Below are 20,458 nucleotides of genomic sequence, written 5' to 3'. Positions count from 1 at the left end.
CCCGACAGTCGCCGCCATCTTCATATTCGTCACAATGGGGTATTAGACTTTGCTCCGTAGGAGTAGCTAGGCAACAGAATATGTCAGTATTAAAGCTTTTAACATATCCCCACCCCAGGGGGTGGTCCCCTCAGTCTATACCCTCCTGCTTCCTGTTTCCTGCTTCAGTTTCAATGTCTAGCTTGTCAGGAGTAGCTGGATGTCTCTATGCTGGGGCATTTTGTCTCAGCCTTCTCTCTTTTTTGATTTTATTTGAGTTTTTTTCTCTCTTTCTTTATTTAGCTGTTATTTTTACCAGCAATAGTTAGATCTTCGGATGAAGAGGATAATGCGGGCTGCGTCTCGGGCTGACTCCCCTGGTCGCAGGTTGTGGGTCAGTGGCTTCTCAGCCCGCCATCGAGCGTTCAGTCAGGTACCGCTCCTGAGTTTTCTGAACGACCCATCCCTGTTCCGTGCAGGGATGCTAGGGTGAGGTGGCTACCTCACTGGACGCTGTGCGGTTTCTCAACCCACCTTCTGCTGCGTCCTGGATGCGACTCTCCCTGTCTCATGTACAGCGGCTTGTTCGCCTGTGCGGGTCCCCCACGCCATGTAAGAGGTAAGTGTATTCATGTGGGGACCTGTCTGTCTGGGGGGTGTCAGTCTGGGACTGTGTTACCTTGCCCTGTGTTCACACTATTGATGTTTCCCTATCTCTCACACTGCATGCTGTGGGCTGCCATTTTGGCTGTACTCGCTCCGGCCGCATGGTACACATGCATGGCGGCCATTTTCTTGTAGCCTCCCATAGGCTTTAATGGAGCGCCCTGAATATCAGCAATTCCTTTTCTACAGGAGCACCAATCTGACCAGCAGCAGCAGCGGTCTCTCCAGGTTTTTTCCCTCTATTCTCTGTATCCTTGCCTGAGTATAACTTCTCCCTGTGGGGGTCCCTGGTGTGGGTGTGCTTGTGTGGCGGTGGGCTACGTTCGCAGCGCCTTATTTAAAGGGGCGGTCACCCATTTTATTTTACTCATTTTGGGGCATGGATTCTCAGGAAAGCAAATTTCCTGTCACATTGGTGGGAAGCCAGGGGACTGCGGTTTTACCCCTCGGGGGGGGATTTGGCTGCGATTGTGGCTAGCCTTGCGACTCAGGTGCAATTGCTGATGGCTGCTCAATCCTCAAAAAGGCCCAGAGTTTTCAATTTCCTCTGATTCAGAGGGTGTTGGTGATGGGGCTGCTGTTGCTGGGGTCTCCTTGTCGGGGTCCCGTTCCTCCCTGGACCTTGTAGGGTCAGAAATGGAGGCTGAAGTTGAGGGGGTTGATATTTCTCCCCCTGGCTCGTCTGAAGAGCTTGCACTCATGGATGAATTGGTTGCTTCTATCAAGCAAACACTGCGTTTACAGGATGAACCTTGTCCTCCTGCTGCCTTGGCGACTTATGGGACGCAGAAAAGATGCAAAACATCGCAGGTATTTCCCTGCACTGATGATTTTCAATGCGCTGTAAAGGAACATTGGCGTAATATACGCAAGCCTTTTGCTATACCAAGTAGGTTTAAGCTGCGCTATCCTTTTACGCCCGCTACTGATGAGCGTTGGTGTGTCCCACCTCCGGTGGATCACGCGATAGCGGTTCTGAATAAGCCCACTGCGATTCCTGCTGAGGATATCCCGGTGTTCCGGGATGCCATGGACAAACGGACGGAGTCCCTTGCCCGTCATGCCTATTCTATTATGGGTTCTATGCTGAAAGCTTTATTTGCTTCACTTATGGCGGCCCGGGCTGTCGCGAGCTGGACGCAGGTGCTTAATCGCGTCCTGGTGGCTGATTCTGCCCTCCAGGCGACTTTGGATATGGTGGATCAAATCCACCAGGGTGTCATGTATTTGTGTGATGCGGACCTGGATATGGTTCCGTTGGCTGCACGTGTACATGGTGTGGCGGTATTGTCTCGCCGTTTTGGTTTGGTTAAAGTGTTGGTCGGTGGACCAATCTTCGCGTAAGACCTTGGCTAATCTGCCCTATGATGGTTCTCGCCTTTTTTGGTGAGTCCCTAGATACGTTAATTAAGGGGGATCGCGGGTGGTAAGAGCACGCTCTTAACCTAATCCCAAAAGGCTAAGACGGCTCCTGGTAAGAAGCCGTGGACTGGTAAGCAAAAGTCCGGCCAGTCCGGTTCAGCGGCCCACAACAGTGCGGCCTGAAGGGGCGCCCTCACCCGACTCTGGGGTGGGGGGACGCTTGCTCGGTTTCCTTCAGCCATGGCTGTCCCAGGTTCGGGACAGGTGGGTTCAGGAAATCGTTCGATCTGGCTACGAGATCGAGTTTCTCTATAGGCCGGAGCGCAAATTTTTTCCCTCAAATCTTCTACTGTCCCCGGAGCGTTTGCGGGATCTGCATCTAGCGGTGCAGGACCTGAGGGCTCAGGGAGTGGTGGTCCCGGTGCCTCATCGGGACAGGTTTCGGGGGTTCTATTCCAATCTGTTCACCGTGCCCGGGAGGCGGGCAAGGTACGTCCGATTCTGGACTTAAAGGCGCTGAACCGCTTTGTGCGGGTGCGCAAGTTCCGCATGGAATCTCTGCGGTCGGTGGTGGCTGCCCTGGTTCCGGGGGAGTTCATGGCTTCCATCGACTTGAAGGATGCGTATCTTCACATCCCGAATTTCGAGGGTCACCAGAGGTACCTTCGATTCGCCATAGCGGAGGATCACTACCAATTTGTGGCGTTGCCCTTTGGTCTCGCCTCGGCTCCACGGGTGTTCACCAAGGTGCGGGCACCGGTTTTGGCTTTGTTGAAAGCCCAGGGCGTATCTGTCCTAGGGTATCTGGACGATATTCTGGTTCGGTCTGCGACCAGCCAGGGTCTGGAGAAGGCTCTGTCCGTTACGATGCAGTCTCTGCAGGAGTTTGGTTGGACGATAACTTTTCCAAAGTCAGCACTGTGCCCATCGGTTCGTCTCCCTTACCTGGGAATGGTTCTGGACTCTGTCCAGGCGAAGGTCTTCCTACCGGACGACAAACTCAGGACTCTTCAGGAAGGAAGTCAGGTCCCTCAGGGACGCTCCGTCCTCGTCCACTCGGACGTGCATGAGATGTCTGGGATTGATGGTCTCGGCTTTCGAGGCGATTCCCTTCGCCCAGTTTCACACGCGGGGTCTCCAAGCGGAGATCCTGTCCAGGTGGGACGGGCGACCGCGATCTCTGGATCCGGATTTCGTTGGGCCATCGCACCAGAAGAGTTCTTCTGTGGTGGCTCCTGTCCCCGCCGGTGTCAGGGGGCAAGTCTTTTCGTCCTCTCTCATGGACGGTGGTCACCACGGATGCCAGCCTGTCGGGCTGGGGTGGTGTTCTAGGCGTTCTGTCCGCCCAGGGAACTTGGTCGGAGGGGGAATCCTCCCTTCCGGTCAGCATTCTGGAATTGCGTGCGATGATTCTCTGCCTTCAACGTTGGCCGGACAGGCTGCAGGGCTGTCCGGTTCGGGTGCAGACGGACATTGCCACGGCGGTGGCTTACGTCATTCGCCAAGGGGACACCAAGAGGGCCCAGGTGGCTCGGGAAGTGGCCGACATTCTGTCTTGGGCCGAGACGCATGTCCTGGCGATATCGGCGGTTCACATTCCAGGGGTTGGAGAACTGGCGGGCGGATTATCTGATGCCGCCAGTCCCTGGACCAGGGGGAATGGCCCCTCCGTCCGGGTGTTCTCCAGATGTTGTGCGCGACGTGGGGTCTTCCGGAGGCGGACCTGTTCGCGTCTCGTCTGTACAGCAAGGTGTACAGGTTCGTGGCAAGGCCACGCGATCCTCTGGCAGACGCGTTGGTAGCTCCGTGGCATCAGTACCGACTGATGTATGCGTTTTCACCGTTTCAATTGCTGCCCAGGTGATTCTTGTGACACCGGACTGGCCTCGCCGGTCCTGGTACGCAGGCCTCGTGCATTTGGCGGTCGACGCCCCGTGGCGTCTGCCTCTTCGGGAAGATCTCCGGTCTCAAGGGCTGATATTTCATCCTGCCTTGCAGTCGCTGGCCTTGCCGGCCTGGCTGTTGAAACCGAGGCCCTGAGGGATAGGGGTCTCTCCCCTGAGGTCATTTACACTTTGATTGACGCGAGGAATTTTTCCTCGGGGTAGGTCTTTTACCGTATTTCGGAGGCCTATTTTGCCTGGTGTGAGTTCAGGGGGTCTTCACCTCACCCGTGGTCGGTGTCTGGGGTGTTGTCCTTCCTTCGAAAGGGTGTTGACAGCATTTGGCGTTCTTTTTTCAACGTCCTATGGCATCTATCTCCTTGATTGGCACTTTTGTTCGGGGGCATCTGGTCCCTCCTAGGAGGGTGCCTCTGCCTCCTTGGGACTGGAATCTTGTTCTGTCCGTGTTACAACATGGTTCTTTTTTGAACGGATCGGGTAGATCTCGTTGTCTATGTTGTCCTAGAAGGTCACCCTTTTTGGTGGCGATCAATTCGGCTCGCAGAGTGTCGGAGCTGGCAGCCTGTCCTGCCATTGTCCGTATCTGGTCAATCACTTGGTTAAGGTGGTCTTGCGACCTAACCCTTCTTTTTTTCCGAAGAGGGTTTCGGAATTTCACCTCAATGAGGACATTGTCTTGCCTTCGCCTTGCGCGAAGTCTAAACATTCGGAGGAGGTGGTGTTGCACTCCTTGGATGCTGTTCATGGCGATTAGGGTTTACCTAAAATCGTCTGAATCTTTTCACAAGTCGGATTCTTTGTTTGTCCTTCCGGGGGTCCTCGGAAGGGCGTGGCGGCGTCGGCTTCTGCCGTCGCCAATTGGTTCAGACAGGCCGTTGAACAGGCCTATGCTTTGCGGGGAAAAGTTTCCCTTATGCCTGTGAGGGCGCACTCTACCAGATCTCTGAGTACGTCTTGGGCCTGTCGTCATGGGGCTTCTGTGGCCCAGGTGTGTAGGGCGGCGACTTGGTCGACCGTGCACACCTTCACTCTGTTCCACAGAGTGGATGTTCAAGCATCGGCAGATGCTTCCTTTGGCCGCAAGGTTCTTAGTGCGGCGGTCCCTTAGGGTCCCTGGTTTTGGTCTTTTGGGCTGTTTGGGATTTCTTTGTATCCCTGGGTTATTTGTTTTTTTCCTGGGTTATTGCTCCCGTTGAGCAAATTTTTTCTTGTTTCTCTGTTGCCCAGCTGGTTTCCTTCCTTTGGTAAGGTTACTTTCTTGATGTGGAGACTGCGTTGCCTTTAGGCGCGGCTGCGTTTTCCACCCCTCATGTTTGCACTGCTTTGGGACGTCCCCATTGTGACGAATATGAAGATGGCGGCGACTGTCGGAGGACGTAAGAGAAAACTGAATTTCTCTTACGTCCTCCGACAGTCGCCGCCTCTTCATATTCGTCACATATGGGGTATTAGACTTTGCTCCGAAGGAGTAGCTAGGCAACAGAATATGTTAACAATAAAGCTTTAACATATCCCACCCTCAAGGGGTGGTCCCCTCAGTCAATACCCTCCTACTTCCTGCAACCATATCTCAGTTTTAATGTCTAGCTTGTCAGGAGTGGCTGGCTCTCTCTGTACTGGGACTTTCTGTCCCAGACTCTTTCTTCTTTTTAATATTTTGTTTGAGTTTTTCTCTCTACCTTTAATTAGCTGTTATTTTGTCAGCGTTAGTTAGTTCTTCGGACGAAGAGGATCATGCGGACTGGGTCTCGGGCTGATCCCCCTGGTCGCAGGTCGTGGGTCAGTGGCTTCCCAGTCTGCCATCGAGCGTTCAGCCAGGTAACGCTCCTGGCATAGTGAACGACCCATCCCTGTTCGGTGCAGGGATGATTGGTGAGGTGGCTACCTCACTGGACGCTGTGCGGTTTCTTAACCCCCATTTTGTGCGTCTTGAATTGCGACTCTCCCTGCCTCATGTGCAGCGGCTTGTTTGCCTGTGCGGGTCCCCCACGCCATGTGAGGTAAGTGTATTTATGTGGGGACCTGTCTGTCTGGGGGGGGTGTCAGTCTGGGACTGTGTAACCTGCCTCTATTCACACTGCTTGTCTCCCTATCTCTCGGCTGCATGCTGTGGGCTGCAAGGGGGGGGGGAGCTGTATGACACTGTGTGTGTCAGACTGGGCAGTGTGAGAAGCTGTGTGCTGTGGGGCATGTTTTTTTGGCATGTTTGGGCATATACAGCGATCGCTGCGGCGATCTGACATGTATTCTTATATTGGAATGTAATGTGTGTTTTAATGCACTGTGGAGCGGCGTTTTCGGCGCCAAACGACGCCATTTTGCCCACACCCGCTCCGGCCGCATGGTTTACATGCATGGCGGCCATTTTCTTGTAGCCTCCATAGGCTTACATAGAGCGCCCTGGCAGCATCACTTCCTCTTTCCAGGAACACCGATCGAGGCAGCAGCAGCGGCGAGGGTCTCCTCAGGTTTTATCCTTCTGTTCTTGCTATCCATTGCCTGTGTTCAGTTTGCATATTCCCTGTGGGGGTCTCATTGTGCTTGAGTGTGGTGCGGTGGGCTGCGCTTGCTAAAAAGGGGCAGTTAACCCTTGGTTGTCTGGCATTACAGGGGCAATGGATTCTCAGGAGGGCAAATTTCCTACAGTATTGGTGGAAAGCCAGGGGACCGCTGTTTCCCCCCCAGGGGGGGATTTAGCCACTATTGTGGCTGGCCTTGCTGCTCAGGTGCAAATGCTGGTGGCTGCTCAATCTACTAAAAGGCCCAGAGTTGCTCTTTCCTCTGATTCTGAGGGTGAAGGTGATGGGGCTGTTCTGGCAGGGGCCTCCTTATCGGGGTCCCGCTCCTCTCTTGATCTAGTGGGGTCTGAGGTGGAGGCTGAAGTTGAGGGGGTCGATAATTCTCCCCCTGGCTCGCCTGAAGAGCTTGCAATCATGGATGAGTTGATTGCTTCCATTAAGCAAACGCTGCGTTTGCAGGACGAAGTGTGTCCCCCCGCTGCCTTGGCGGCTTATGGGACGCAGAGAAAACGCAGGACGCCGCAGGTTTTTCCCTGCAATGCTGATTTTCAGCGCGCTGTTAAGGATCAATGGCGCGATCTGCGCAAACCTTTTGCGGTACCAAGTAAATTCAAGCTGCGTTATCCTTTTTCGCCTGCCACTGATGAACGGTGGTGTGTGCCTCCACCAGTGGATCATGCAATTGCGGTTTTGAACAAAGCCACTGCGATTCCTGCAGAGGGTTCCCCTGTTTTCCGTGATGCCACGGATAGGAGACTGGAGTCTCTTGCCCGTCATACTTATTCTGTTACGGGTTCTATGCTTAAGGCTCTGTTTGCTTCTCTCATGGCGGCCCAGGCGATCGCAAGTTGGACGCAGATGCTTAGGCGCGTTCTAGTGGCCGATTCGGCCTCGGCGGCGACCCTGGATATGGTGGATCAGATCCACCAGGGTGTCCTGTATCTGTGTGATGCGGACCTGGACCTGATTCCGTTGGCTGCACGTGTGCACAGCGTGGCGGTGTTGTCTCGCCGCCTGGTTTGGTTAAAATGTTGGTCGGTGGACCAATCTTCACGTAAGACCTTAGCCAATCTGCCTTATGATGGGTCTCGCCTTTTTGGGGAGTCCCTGGATGTGTTGATTAAGGGGATCACCGGGGGTAAGAGCACTCTCTTGCCCCATTTCCCCAAGGCTAAGGGGGCTTCTGGGAAGAAGCATGCAAATTTTCGGCCCCCTCAGGGGTCCTTTCGTGCCTTTCGGCCGCACTACAAGGGCAAACCGTTCAAAGGTCAAGGCTCTCAGAAGAAGCCCTGGTCTGGGAAACAGAAGTCCGGCCAATCCGGACCTGCAGCCCATAACAGTTCGGCCTGAAGGGGCGCCCTCACCCAGTTTTGGGGTGGGGGGACGCTTGCTCGGTTTTCTTCAGCCCTGGTTGGCCCGTGTGCGGGACAGATGGGTTCTGGAAATCGTTCAATCTGGTTACAAGATCGAGTTTCTCTCTCGGCCGGAGAGCAGATTTTTTCCCTCAAATCTTCAACTGTCTCCAGTGCGCCTGCGGGACCTGCACCTGGCGGTGCGGGACCTGAGGGCTCAGGGAGTGGTGGTTCCGGTGCCTCATCGGGACAGGTTTCGGGGGTTTTATTCCAATCTGTTCACCGTGCCCAGAAAGGAGGGCAAGGTTCGTCCGATTCTGGACTTGAAGGCTCTGAACCGCTCTGTGCGGGTTCGCAAGTTCCGCATGGAATCCCTGCGGTCGGTGGTGGCTGCCCTGGTTCCGGGGGAATTCATGGCCTCCATCGATTTGAAGGATGCGTACCTTCACATCCCCATATTCGAGGGTCATCAGAGGTACCTTCGATTTGCCATTGCGGAGGATCACTACCAGTTCGTGGCGTTGCCCTTTGGTCTCGCCTCGGCTCCGCGGGTCTTCACCAAGGTGCTTGCACCGGTTCTGGCATTATTGAGGGCCCAGGGCATTTCTGTCCTGGGGTATCTGGACGACATTCTGGTTCGGTCTGCGACCAGACAGGGTCTGGAGGAGGACCTGTCTGTCACAATGCAAACTCTGGAAAATTTATCGTCCAACCAAACTCCTGCAAAGTCGACACTGAGTCCGTCGGTTCGTCTCCCCTATCTGGGAATGATACTGGACTCGGTGCAGGCGAAGGTCTTCCTGCCGGAAGACAAACTCAGGACTCTCCGGGAGGAAGTCAGGTCCCTCAGGGACGTTCCGAACTCGTCTCTGCGGACGTGTATGAGATGTCTGGGATTGATGGTCTCGGCCTTCGAGGCGATTCCTTTCGCACAGTTTCACACGCGGGGTCTCCAAGCGGAGATCCTGTCCAGGTGGGACGGGCGACCTCAATCTCTGGATCTTCAAATCTCGTTGAGTCTTCGCACCAGGGAAAACCTTCTGTGGTGGCTCCAGTCCCCGTTGGTGTCTGGGGGCAAGTCGTTTCGTCCGATCTCGTGGACGGTAATCACCACGGATGCCAGCCTGTCGGGCTGGGGTGGAGTTCTGGGCGTTCTGTCCGCTCAGGGGACTTGGTCGGAGGGGGAGTCTTCCCTTACGATCAACATTCTGGAATTGCGTGCGATAAGGCTCTGTCTTCATCGCTGGACGGACCGGCTACAGGGTTCCCGGTTCGGGTGCAGACGGACAATGCCACGGCGGTGGCCTACATCAACCACCAAGGGGGCACCAGGAGTGCCCGAGCGGCTCGAGAAGTGGCCGACATTCTGTCTTGGGCCGAGACTCATGTCCCGGCGATAACGGCGGTTCACATTCCGGGAGTGGAGAACTGGCAGGCGGACTATCTGAGTCGCCAGACCCTGGATCAGGGGGAATGGTCTCTCCATCCGGCTGTCTTCCAGACGTTGTGCGCGAAGTGGGGTCTTCCAGATGTGGACCTGTTCGCGTCTCGCCTCAACAACAAGGTGAAGAGGTTCGTGGCAAGGACGCGCGACCCTCGGGCAGACGCGTCGGACGCGTTAGTGGCCCCGTGGCATCGGTACAGGCTGATGTACGCGTTTCCACCGATTCAGTTGCTGTCCAGGTTCCTTCGCAGGTTACACTCGGAACGCAACACGGTGATTCTTGTGGCACCGGACTGGCCTCGCCGGTCCTGGTACGCAGACCTCGTGAATCTGGCGGTCGACGCCCCGTGGCGTCTGCCTCTTCGAGACGATCTACTGTCTCAAGGACCGATATACCATCCTGCTTTACAGTCGCTGGCTTTGACGGCCTGGCTGTTGAGACCGAGGTCCTGAAGGAGAGGGGTCTCTCTTTCGGAGGTCGTTCATACTTTAATCAGCGCGAGGAAGTCTTCCTCGGGGAAGGTTTATTACCGTACTTGGAAGGCCTATTTTGCCTGGTGTGAGTCCAGGGGGTTTTCACCCCGCACGTACTCGGTGTCCCGTGTGCTGTCTTTCCTTCAAACGGGTGTTGATCAGCGTTTGGCGCTGGCTACGATAAAGGGTCAGGTGTCTGCTCTGGCCGTTCTGTTTCAACGTCCCGTGGCTTCCAACCGATTGGTTGGCACCTTTGTTCAGGGTGTGCGGCATCTGGTTCCCCCGAGGCGGGATCCTCTGCCCCCTTGGGACTTGAATCTCGTTCTCTCTGTGTTGCAACGTGCTCCTTTTGAACAGATCAGGGAGATCTCGTTGTCTATGTTGTCCAAAAAGGTCGCCTTTTTGGTGGCGATCACTTCGGCTCGCAGAGTGTCGGAACTGGCGGCTTTGTCCTGCAAGTCTCCGTACCTGGTTATTCATTTGGATAAGGTGGTCTTGCGACCTAATCCTTCTTTTCTGCCGAAACGAGTTTCGGAATTCCATCTTAATGAGGATATTGTCTTGCCTTCGTTGTGCACGAAGCCTAAACATCCAAAGGAGGTGAGATTGCACTCTCTGGATGTTGTTCGGGCGATAAGGGTTTACCTTAAATCGACTGAGTCTTTTCGAAAGACGGACTCCTTGTTTGTTCTTCCAGAGGGTCCTCGGAAGGGCATGGCGGCTTCGGCCTCTACCATCGCCAAATGGATCAGGCAGACCATTGAACAGGCCTATGCTTTGCAGGGGAAGGTTCCCCCTGTGCCTGTGAAGGCGCACTCTACTAGATCTCTGAGTACGTCTTGGGCCTGTCGTCATGGGGCTTCTGTGGCCCAGGTGTGTAAGGCGGCGACTTGGTCGACCGTGCACACTTTCACAAAATTCTACAAAGTAGATGTTCAGGCATCGGCGGATGCTTCCTTTGGCCGCAAGGTTCTTAGTGCGGCTGTTCCCTAGGGTCCCTTGTTGGGGACTCCTGGCTGTTGGGATAAGTTTTGTATCCCCTGGTTTTTTTGTCTTTTCCTGAGTTGTTGCTCCTGTTGAGCACTTATTTTTGCTGTTGCCCAGCTGGTTTCCTTCCTTTGGTAAGGTTCCTTTCTTTGATGTGGAGACTGCGTTGCCTTTCGGCGCGGATGCGTTTCCCACCCCTCATGTTTGCACTGCTTTGGGACGTCCCCATATGTGACGAATATGAAGAGGCGGCGACTGTCGGAGGACGTAAGAGAAAACGGAATTTTTGTAAAATCTTACCTGTAAAATTCCTTTCTCTGAGTCCTCCGACAGTCGCCGCCCCCGCCCCTCTTTTGGGGTTTAGGTACTCTACTGCTATTCCACTGAAACTGAAGCAGGAAACAGGAAGCAGGAGGGCATAGACTGAGGGGACCACCCCCTGGGGTGGGGATATGTTAAAAGCTTTAATACTGACATATTCTGTTGCCTAGCTACTCCTACGGAGCAAAGTCTAATACCCCATTGTGACGAATATGAAGATGGCGGCGACTGTCGGAGGACTCAGAGAAAGGAATTTTACAGGTAAGATTTTACAAAAATTCAGTTTTTCAGATCCTCAGGGAGTTCTTTGCCATGAGGTGCCATGTTGAACTTCCAGTGATCAGTATGAGCGAGTGAGAGTGATAACACCAAATTTAACACACCTGCTCCTCATTCACACCTGACGCCTTGTAACAAGAACAACTTACATGACACCGGGAGGGAAAATGGCTAATTGGGCCCAATTTGAAACCTGCGAAGCTCTGGTGAACTCCATTTCCAAGACGGTTAAGGCAGTGCTGGAAAATAATAGTGGCCACACAAAATATTAACACTTTGGGCCCAATTTCGACATTTTCACTTAGGGGTGTGCTCACTTTTGTTGCCAGCAGTTTAGACATTAATGGCTGTGTTGAGATATTTTGAGGGGACAGCAAATTTACACTGTTATACAAGCTGTACACTCACTATTTTACATTGTAGCAAAGTGTAATTTCTTCAGTGTTGTCACATTAAAAGATATAATAAAATATTTACAAAAATGTGAGGGGTGTACTCACTTTTGTGAGATACTGTGAATTCTAAATCATTTAAATTTTTCATGAAAGCAGTATCCAATTTTTATTTATATTTTTTTAAACTGTGCTCTTCCCCAGTTTATGTGGTCACATTTCAGGAGTAGATTGCTTCCTCAGGTTTGTTAAACATAGCACTTACACTCACCATACTGAACTGCTTGCAGAAGAAAACCAATCGGTACATTTTACAGAGTACTGCTGAAATAGAAATAACATTTCTAGATGTTTCCTATAACGTAGCAAATCAAACTTAATACTTGCAGGTCTTGTCCCACCCCCAGCCTGTGACTGGATGGTGAAAGGTAAAGCAACAGGCTGATGAGCTCAACTGTCACTCTTCTCTGTCACTCTTCTCTTATCTGTATGTTACTTCTACTCCAGCAAATTGTGCTGATTTTCCATCCCCCATTCTGACCTCCGCTGTACAGTTATTTCAAGTAGATGACAGCAAGTCAAATTTAGGAATTTACACTGCTTGCATTTTTTTAAATTCTTTATTCAAGAACTTGTGCAAATAAGTATGGTACAGCCCTTTGTTTACAGCCTCTATTACTTGTTCCATCAAAAGCAAGTGCGGTCATTATTTACAGTACACATACACGTTACACATCGACTATGTAGATCTAAATTAAGAAACTTTTTTCCTGAGATTTACATCTGTCGGTAGAGAAAGTTAAAAAAAAAATGTGCGTATCGTCTACATAGAACTTCTGTAATACAGGTATGTAAATGGAATGTGTTTACCACCTCAGGGAGCACAACATCCAGAACATTTTTCCATATGTTAAGAAGTACAGGGAAAAAAATGAGGATAATAAAAAGGATAATCCCATGTGGGACCAAAGGAAGCAGCTATTACTATAAGAGGAAAAAAAGGGGGTGGGGGACAGGCAAGAAGGAAAGAAGTAGAGAGAAGCAGGAGGAGAAGGTGTCCATCGCACCCAGCCTCCGGCATACCAGAGAGGGAAGCATCTCACATCACAGTCCATTTAATCCGCATGTTGTAGCATACCATAAAAGTAAAGGCCGCCCATGGAGGCTAAGTGTCCCTGAATTTGACACCTCTGTTGTAATAAGTGGTCATCCATTCTTCCTTAGTCCTGATTTTGTAAAGTCTAGCAAACCAATCAATAAGAGGAATGAGGTTTGTTTCCATCGGTCATGAATACATGCCCATTCAGCATGGGTAATGTTAGCAAATGTCTGCTTCATCATGCTCTGATTTACATCGAATAAGGAACCTAGAGGCTTTGTACCAAGGCCCATGGACATAGGTTTATTAATCACATTTTGGACATCTGTCCAGAATGTCCCTAAGGTGGAAAATTGCCAGAAATGTACAAAGTGCCCGATTCCTTTTGACATCACATATTTTGAGACCTCCAGGTAAATTTTTTTTTAACTTCACTGGGAACTGGTAGTATCCCTATAGAAATTTGTAACCTTGTTCTTGGAGCCGGTTGGCTAATGAGGACTTCTGGGAAGCTTAATGGCTCTATCAATCTGTGCTTTTGGGAGCGTCAACTGTAATTCGAGTTCACACTTGTGTGTATATGAAGAGACAAAATCCTCCCCAAGGGCAATAAGAAGCTTGTAAATGATGGATAGTATACAAAATGTGATCTAGAATTGTAGCCAAGTAATGCTGAAGTTGGTAAGCCATCCAGGGGTCCAGAGGTGGCTGCATTAAATTGGAAATTTTTCGCCCACCCATTCCAGGTGACAAAGTGCATACACCAGAATATGCTTATCTCGCCAAGATGTAAAAGTTGTTTAAGGGTCTATTCCGGGGAAAACTCAAGTTTATGTAACACCGGTGTCGAGGGCAAGGAATGAGGGGACATCCGTCTCCTATAAAAGGTTTGGTGAATCCCTGCAATGGTGGCTCCTATGGTTGGATATGTCTTGAGGGATCTGTAGTGTTTGATTGGCAGCCAGAGGAGGGAAGACGATGATACCTAACATTGTTCGATCTGTACCCACATCTTGGTTGTGAATGTTAAGGATAATGTTACCACTCAAGATAAATGTAAAGCCTATGTCAAGAAGACCTACATTTATTTAATTCAGTGATGTGTTAATGAATACACAGGTGCATTACTTTTTTGTCTCTACAACCACCTGGCGTTCAGTTTAGATTTGTAAATGTTCTACTTGATTACCTTCGGTTTAATTAGATTTCTATTTTTGACACTGTCTGGATATCTAATTTGGAAAGGTCAATACCTTCAATATGTTTCTTCATTGCTGTAAGCAATAGCTCTGGCAGTGTGAAATATTCATGCTTGCACATTGACTGTGGATTTAATGTAAATGTGTACAGTAAACTATTTCTCTATTTCCTCCCTCAGAGAGTTTGCTTGGCGTGACCCCGAATTGCCTGAGGTCATTCACATGCTTCAGCATCACTTCCCATCTGTGCAGGCAAATGCAGCCGCCTACTTGCAGCATCTCTGCTTCGGAGACCATAAAACCAAGACTGAGGTAGGCCTGAGCTCCATTCTTTTATTGCTGTAGGCCCCACTCACACATGGTCATTGTGACACTCATTTTATGGGCTGTGAACTTTGGAAGTATGTAATTTAAGACTGTTGTGGCTGTAATTACATCACTAAGGTGCAGTATGCTTGATAGAGTTGATGAACATATATTTACTAGTTTGAAAATATCTGCCACCTCAATAGTAGAAATGCATGCTTACCAGCTGCAAATGACCCTCTCCTTAAAGACAGGTCAAAAGGGCTCATAAGAGAAAACCGGATTAAAGATCATCAAAACGGTTACAGATGCTCTTGCCAAGAAGCGAGAATTCTTATGGCGGTCCTCTGCATGACATCCCACAGGTATTCACATAAAAATATGGGTACAGACACTCCAATAGTGTAAAACCACCTTATTTAATTTACTCAGTTAAAATTGCACTTACATCAGAAAGATCTGAATTGCGCCATACAGCATCATTCTCATCAGCAGAAACAGACAGACCACCCGCACTTGTGGGAGCGCAATGACGTCAGCACGCAGCTTCGCCCTACACATTTTGTCATGCGTGACGTCAGCAAAATGGCCGTAACCAAGCCTCAGTCTGAGTTGCAACACAATTATCTAAAATTGATAGCCAAGCCTCAAATTAAATTGATTTAAGTGGCCCATTCAAGGCATCCAAGCCTCACTTTAGATTTTCCCTTCTCATTGGCCATAGAAATTGAAAAAAAAATTGATAGAGGCTATCTAGTGGACCTTGATTATATTGATCATTAATGCCTAAATATACACTATATTACCAAATGTATTGGGATGCCAGCCTTTAAATGCACATTAACTTTAATGGCATCCCAGTTTTAGTCCGTAGGGTTCAATATTAATTGGCCCACCCTTTGCAGCTTTAACAGCTTCAACTCTTCGGGGAAGGCTGTCCACAAGGTTTATCAGTGTGTCTATGGGAATGTTTGACTATTCTTCCAGAAGTGCATTTGTTGGGTCAGGCACTAAAGTGGGGGGAAAGGCCTGACTCGCAGTCTGCGCTCCAGTTCATACTAAAGGTGTTCTATCAGGTTGAGGTGAAGGCCGGTCAAGTTCCTCTACCCCAAATGCGCTCATCCATGTCTTTATGGACCTAGCTTTGTGCAATGGTCCAAGTCATTTGGTGGAGGGTTGTTCTTCAGGGTTTGGGCCATTCGTTTCAGTGCAGGAAACTCTTAAGGGGTTAGCATACCAAGACATTTTGGACAATCGTGCTCTCAACTTTGTGGGAACAGTTTGGGGACGGCCGCTTCCTGTTCTAACATGACTGCGCACCAGTGCACAAAGCAAGGTCCATAAAGACATGCGTGAGCGAGTTTTGGGGTGGAGGAACTTGGCCTGCACAGAGTCCTGACCTCAACCCAATAGAAGAGCTTTGGGATGAATTAGAGCAGAGACTGCGAGCCAAGCCTTCTCATCCACATCAGTGCCTGACCTCACAAATGTGCTTCTGGAAGAATGGTCAAACATTTCCATAGACGCTATCCTAAACCTTGTGGACAGCCTTCCTAGAAGAGTTGAAGCTGTTATAGCTGCAAAGGATGGACCAACTCAATATTGAACCCTACAGACTAAGAATGGGATGCCATTAAAGTTCATGTGCGTGTGAAGGCAGGCATCACAATACTTTTGGTAATATAGTGTATATGGCTCAATAGACAAATAGAGATCATAAAGATTATTCTAGAGCACTATTCCTTTCATTTTCAGTGATGGACATTGACTTTTATTGATGAGATCCTATGAGCACTGTTACCCGTAAGGTCTATTCTGAGATTTATGATACCTCAGACAATATTCGGGTTAAATGAGAGTTCTTTGACCATGAGTGAAAGTTTCAAAACAGCAATATTAATTTATTGGCAAGTAGCCTTGAAGCCTAAATTAATTCACAACAATTTCTCTATAGTACATACAAAATGGAAAATATTCATAGTTTAGCTGAACAAATATAGAGTATGATACTCCTAACACAATGATACAAACAGAGCAATACAGAAAACAAATAGGACAAGCATGTATACATTTAAGTGCAGGAAATATATTCCATAGTTACCATTCTCATGAGAGTTTAATTCTAGTCTGCTGAATGCAAGAGAATTTTTTCCTTCCTGCCCTCACTTATATAGATCTATCTCGCCTTGCTTAGAGCCATTCTGATTGGTGTAGCAATCTTACCCTTCTCCTCCCTCTGGGCGTATCTCATTCAGGATTGGACAGTTTCCCCATCCCCTATATTTAGCACAACCCAGCCTCTTGATAGCCCTCCTCTCTGGGGGATTAATTATGCTAGGTCATCTCCTGGGCAAATTGTCCATCCTGGAACAGACAACCACCTTCATTGCATATCTAAAGAGACAGTCTTTGAAATGGGAGATAACAAGGGAATTGACACAGCCTATTCTCAATATTCCCTAGGCACCATAAGCTGAATGAGAAGTAGCCCAACCTAACCACATTCCTGCATTTTAAAAGGACTTGCTAATCAAATTACTACTGCCTGCAGACAGGTTTCACATCTCTTAAAAATCTACTCTGCCTTTTGGCTAAGATCAAGTGTAGTATTGTTCTTATCAGTTGGTATGGACCTTGATGGTTAGTATCGGCAGGGGCTGAAATGATCCAGGGCACCTCAGGAGAATCTGTGGGACTGGGAAGTAGGCACTGTCAGAGAAAGCCGGATGGGTCCATTGCCTCCTGATTTGAATGGGATCCGCCCCTATCAGTTTGAAGGGAGCAAGAAAGCTGGTAAGGAACGGTTAGTATTGCTCCTGGATGTGATTGGTAAAGAATTTGGATGGCGGTGGGAGGGTTTTTCCTCCTGGGTTGAATCTGGCCTAGCAGGGGGCTTGTCCCCAGTTGAAGGCATGCTCTCCCTAAGCTGTCTACATTCCATGCCTCCTGGTAGGGATGGGCTACGCTGGTCTGGCTGAAGGCCGAAAAAAGCCTGTGGTGTATGTGCCCGTGGGGTGGCAGCTCAGGGGTGCCGTAAATCTCACTGGTGAGGGGCAGCTCACCTTATGTTTTTGGCACCTTGGTCACTGCACCACACACACTTTTTTCCGCACTTGCCTCTTGGGACGGGCCTTTTGGCCAGGACTAGAGGAATTTTTTATTCCTGGCCGAGGGGCCTGTCAAGGTCTTGCACCTTGACACTACCAGCACTTCTCCACTTCCCTATCCCCACTCTTTTTTTTATTTATTGTGTGTTCACGTAGGTCCTCGGGCCTGCCCTGTTAGTCTTGGGAGGGGGTGGATATGGCCTCCTGGCTTAGTTCGCCCTCCCTCATGGGGTCTCCCTAGTACTTGGGGTGGGCTGTTTCGGCAGTCCCCCTGGAGAACGGGGTCTGCCTGGTCTCGGCTGGGCAGGCCATAGTGAGTACCTCAATCCCTGTCAGGAGTCTTGCGCCCTGGGGGGTCAGGGCCCTTCCTTCTCGGAGGAGGGCCAGATGTACACCTAGTGCACTTTTTGTGTGCGCACTTTTTTATGCATCGGGTGTTTGAGTGTGTTTCACACACCACGGGCTTTAAATTATATCTCTTAAAAATCTGATTGCTATGACGAATGATGCTATGACCCGCACAAACAGTTTTTGCATCAGGCACTGCTATGTAAGCTCCTGAAGTTCTCCTGTATCTGCTTCGTGGTTAAAAAGTATTCCATTTAAAGCATAAATATTCTAAAATTAAGCTCTTTGAATGCTATAAAAGTTCATTTCTAGGGGCTTGCTACATGTAATAATCAACAACAGATTCCACGAGAACCATGGGTTATCTGAAGACACCGCTCAGCAAACACTGCTTGCTTTGCATCTACCCTTGGCATAATAAAACCTGCTACCATGCTGCACAAAAGAGAGGGAGTCACTAATGTGATGAATAATTTGACTCCTACAAACTAGGGTCTTCTTCCTTTGTACAAGCAAAAATACAACCCTAGATGTAAAAAGCAGGCTAAAACTCTGCTTAGTAGCTCTTATGGGAACTTAAAATATTACCTGACTATTTCATATTTATCTATATAAAAAAATCTAGAAAAATGCTATAAAATCCTATAAATGTGGACCAAATTGAATCAAATGATAAATGTTGATGCGAGCAGTGCATAGTAGATCATTTCTTAAATGCTCTTTACATCCATTATTTCCTCCATAGGTGTGCAGGCTGGGAGGAATAAAGCACCTGGTAGACCTTCTGGATAACAAAGTCTTGGAAGTTCAGAAGAATGCCTGTGGTGCTTTAAGGAACTTGGTTTATGGCAAGTCTACTGATGAAAATAAAATAGCAGTAAAGAATGCTGGTGGGGTCCCTGCACTCCTTAGACTACTGAGAAAAACCAGTGACCAAGAGATACGGGAACTTGTAACTGGTGAGTCAGCTCCTTGCATATCAGAACTGCCTTCTAGTCCAGCAATGCTAAGTCCACAAGACCAATTACCATGTAACTTCTTTGAACCTTTTCACAGACTTTCATATTGTTGTCTCTTATGTAGGTTACTATTTTTATTATTTTTCAAATGAGTACTAGTATTGGACAAAACATATGCTATATACCAACCTTGAGGACCAGAGTTTACCATAGCTGCTTTAATTGAGTTTCTTCAAAATTTTGGTTTAGCTACCACTATCACTGTCTTTACAATGTCTTAAATAGCACTGTTACTGTTAAATAATACTTTGTGTACACATATTCAGTTGTATACGGCATAAACTTTTGGGTAAGAATTTATTGGCTCATATTTCTTTGTGCGATTTGCTGCTGATGCGATAGGAAGTTTGTCTTGGCCCCAACTATTTTCTCCACAAGGATATGTGGCACCAACATGTCTGTATAATTTGAACCCAAGGAAAGGTCAGGACCATTGTGTGTTAGAATGTATTTTGATTAGGCTAATATACCTGTTACCTGTTTATCTGATCTTAAAAAAAAAAAAAAAGTAGGCGTAAGTAGATGGACGAAGAAACGTTTGTCACATGCACAGATTGACAGGATAACTTCTATTAGGGGTTCCTAAACGTTTTATTATTACAGCCCGACTGTGGATTGCCCAATAGATACCAATACCCCCCTTCTTCAGACTGTCAAAATCATCCTGATTAAACTTTTTTGATAACAGTATAGTTTTAAAAGCTGAAAATTACTTGGTTTACTTCATACACAGCAAGGAACAGCTAAGAGAAAATCATAAGCACATAATCCTATTTATTTATGTAAAACCGCAAATCGCAAAAAAAGAAGCTAGCTAAAACTAGTGAGATTTTTGAGCGATAAACTTTTAGGTCCCAGGGAACTCCTGCTGAAACCAATTCTTCAAGGGTCATTAGGAAAATGCCCCTTATGTTGGTGGTCAGTGGGAAGAATGCCACCCTTTCAGTGGTGGTTAGAATGCCCCCCTTATGCCTAGTACGCACAAAGAATATCGGTCGAATCAGTCGATCATCTATTCATTAGTTCACAGCTTTGGAGAGCTTTTCATGTCCGTTCATGGTAAAAATTCCGAAGGGACCAGCACCAAAACGCTCCTTAAAGGATAACCAAACAAATGATTTCCGTGTAATTAGTATAGTATTTGTACGACAAAAAAAAACGAATAACCAAAAGCACGCAGGCTCGGAAACTAAATAATACATTACAATACAATAGCGAACATTACATCACTTACAAAGTTGTATTCTGTATTACAAGAATTTTCTTAACTTTAGTAACCTATTGGTTTTCAATATGAGCCTTGCATGCAAAAAAAAAAATGGACGATTATTTATCCGATTTTGTCATCGTGTGTACCAGGCATGTTAAGGTCAGCGTAAAAGATCACTGGTGTCATGCTGTTGGCTCTCCCAAGTGGCGATAGACCTAAAATTTTAAAAGCACCATCAGGAAGGAGGTCAGTAAGCCAAAGCTCGAGGGACCTGTCCTCCAGCAACCTCTGGGGAAACCTAGGGTTCCACACAATCCTGGTTGAGACTGGCTAATTTTAGAGATCCAGTTAAGTACCTCCGTCATTTAGTTCTCATACCACCAAGATGTATGAAACACTTGACGTTAAACCATACAACAGATTTTTTTTTTTTATTTCCAACATTCCTATTAACTGCACATAATTAGCCCAGAGAGTGAGCAACCAATCAG

At 48.6% G+C, this 20,458-nt stretch overlaps 1 protein-coding gene across 5 annotated transcripts in view; it reads left to right on the top strand.

Annotated features, from left to right (window-relative positions):
• Positions 1-20,458, top strand: part of PKP4 (plakophilin 4) — a 585,731-nt gene that overhangs the window by 474,148 nt on the left and 91,125 nt on the right. For all 5 annotated transcript variants that reach the window (XM_082260328.1, XM_082260327.1, XM_082260326.1 and 2 more), the window contains 2 exons: positions 14,157-14,289; positions 18,484-18,697. In XM_082260328.1, the coding sequence (XP_082116454.1) occupies positions 14,157-14,289; positions 18,484-18,697 (347 nt within the window). The remainder of the gene's footprint in view (positions 1-14,156; positions 14,290-18,483; positions 18,698-20,458) is intronic.

This window comes from Pelophylax lessonae (genome assembly GCF_965119305.1).
Source record: "Pelophylax lessonae genome assembly, chromosome: 6".
Taxonomy (NCBI): domain Eukaryota; kingdom Metazoa; phylum Chordata; class Amphibia; order Anura; family Ranidae; genus Pelophylax; species Pelophylax lessonae.
Note: the sequence above shows the minus strand (reverse complement) of the source record. Positions and strands in the feature narration are given on the sequence as shown.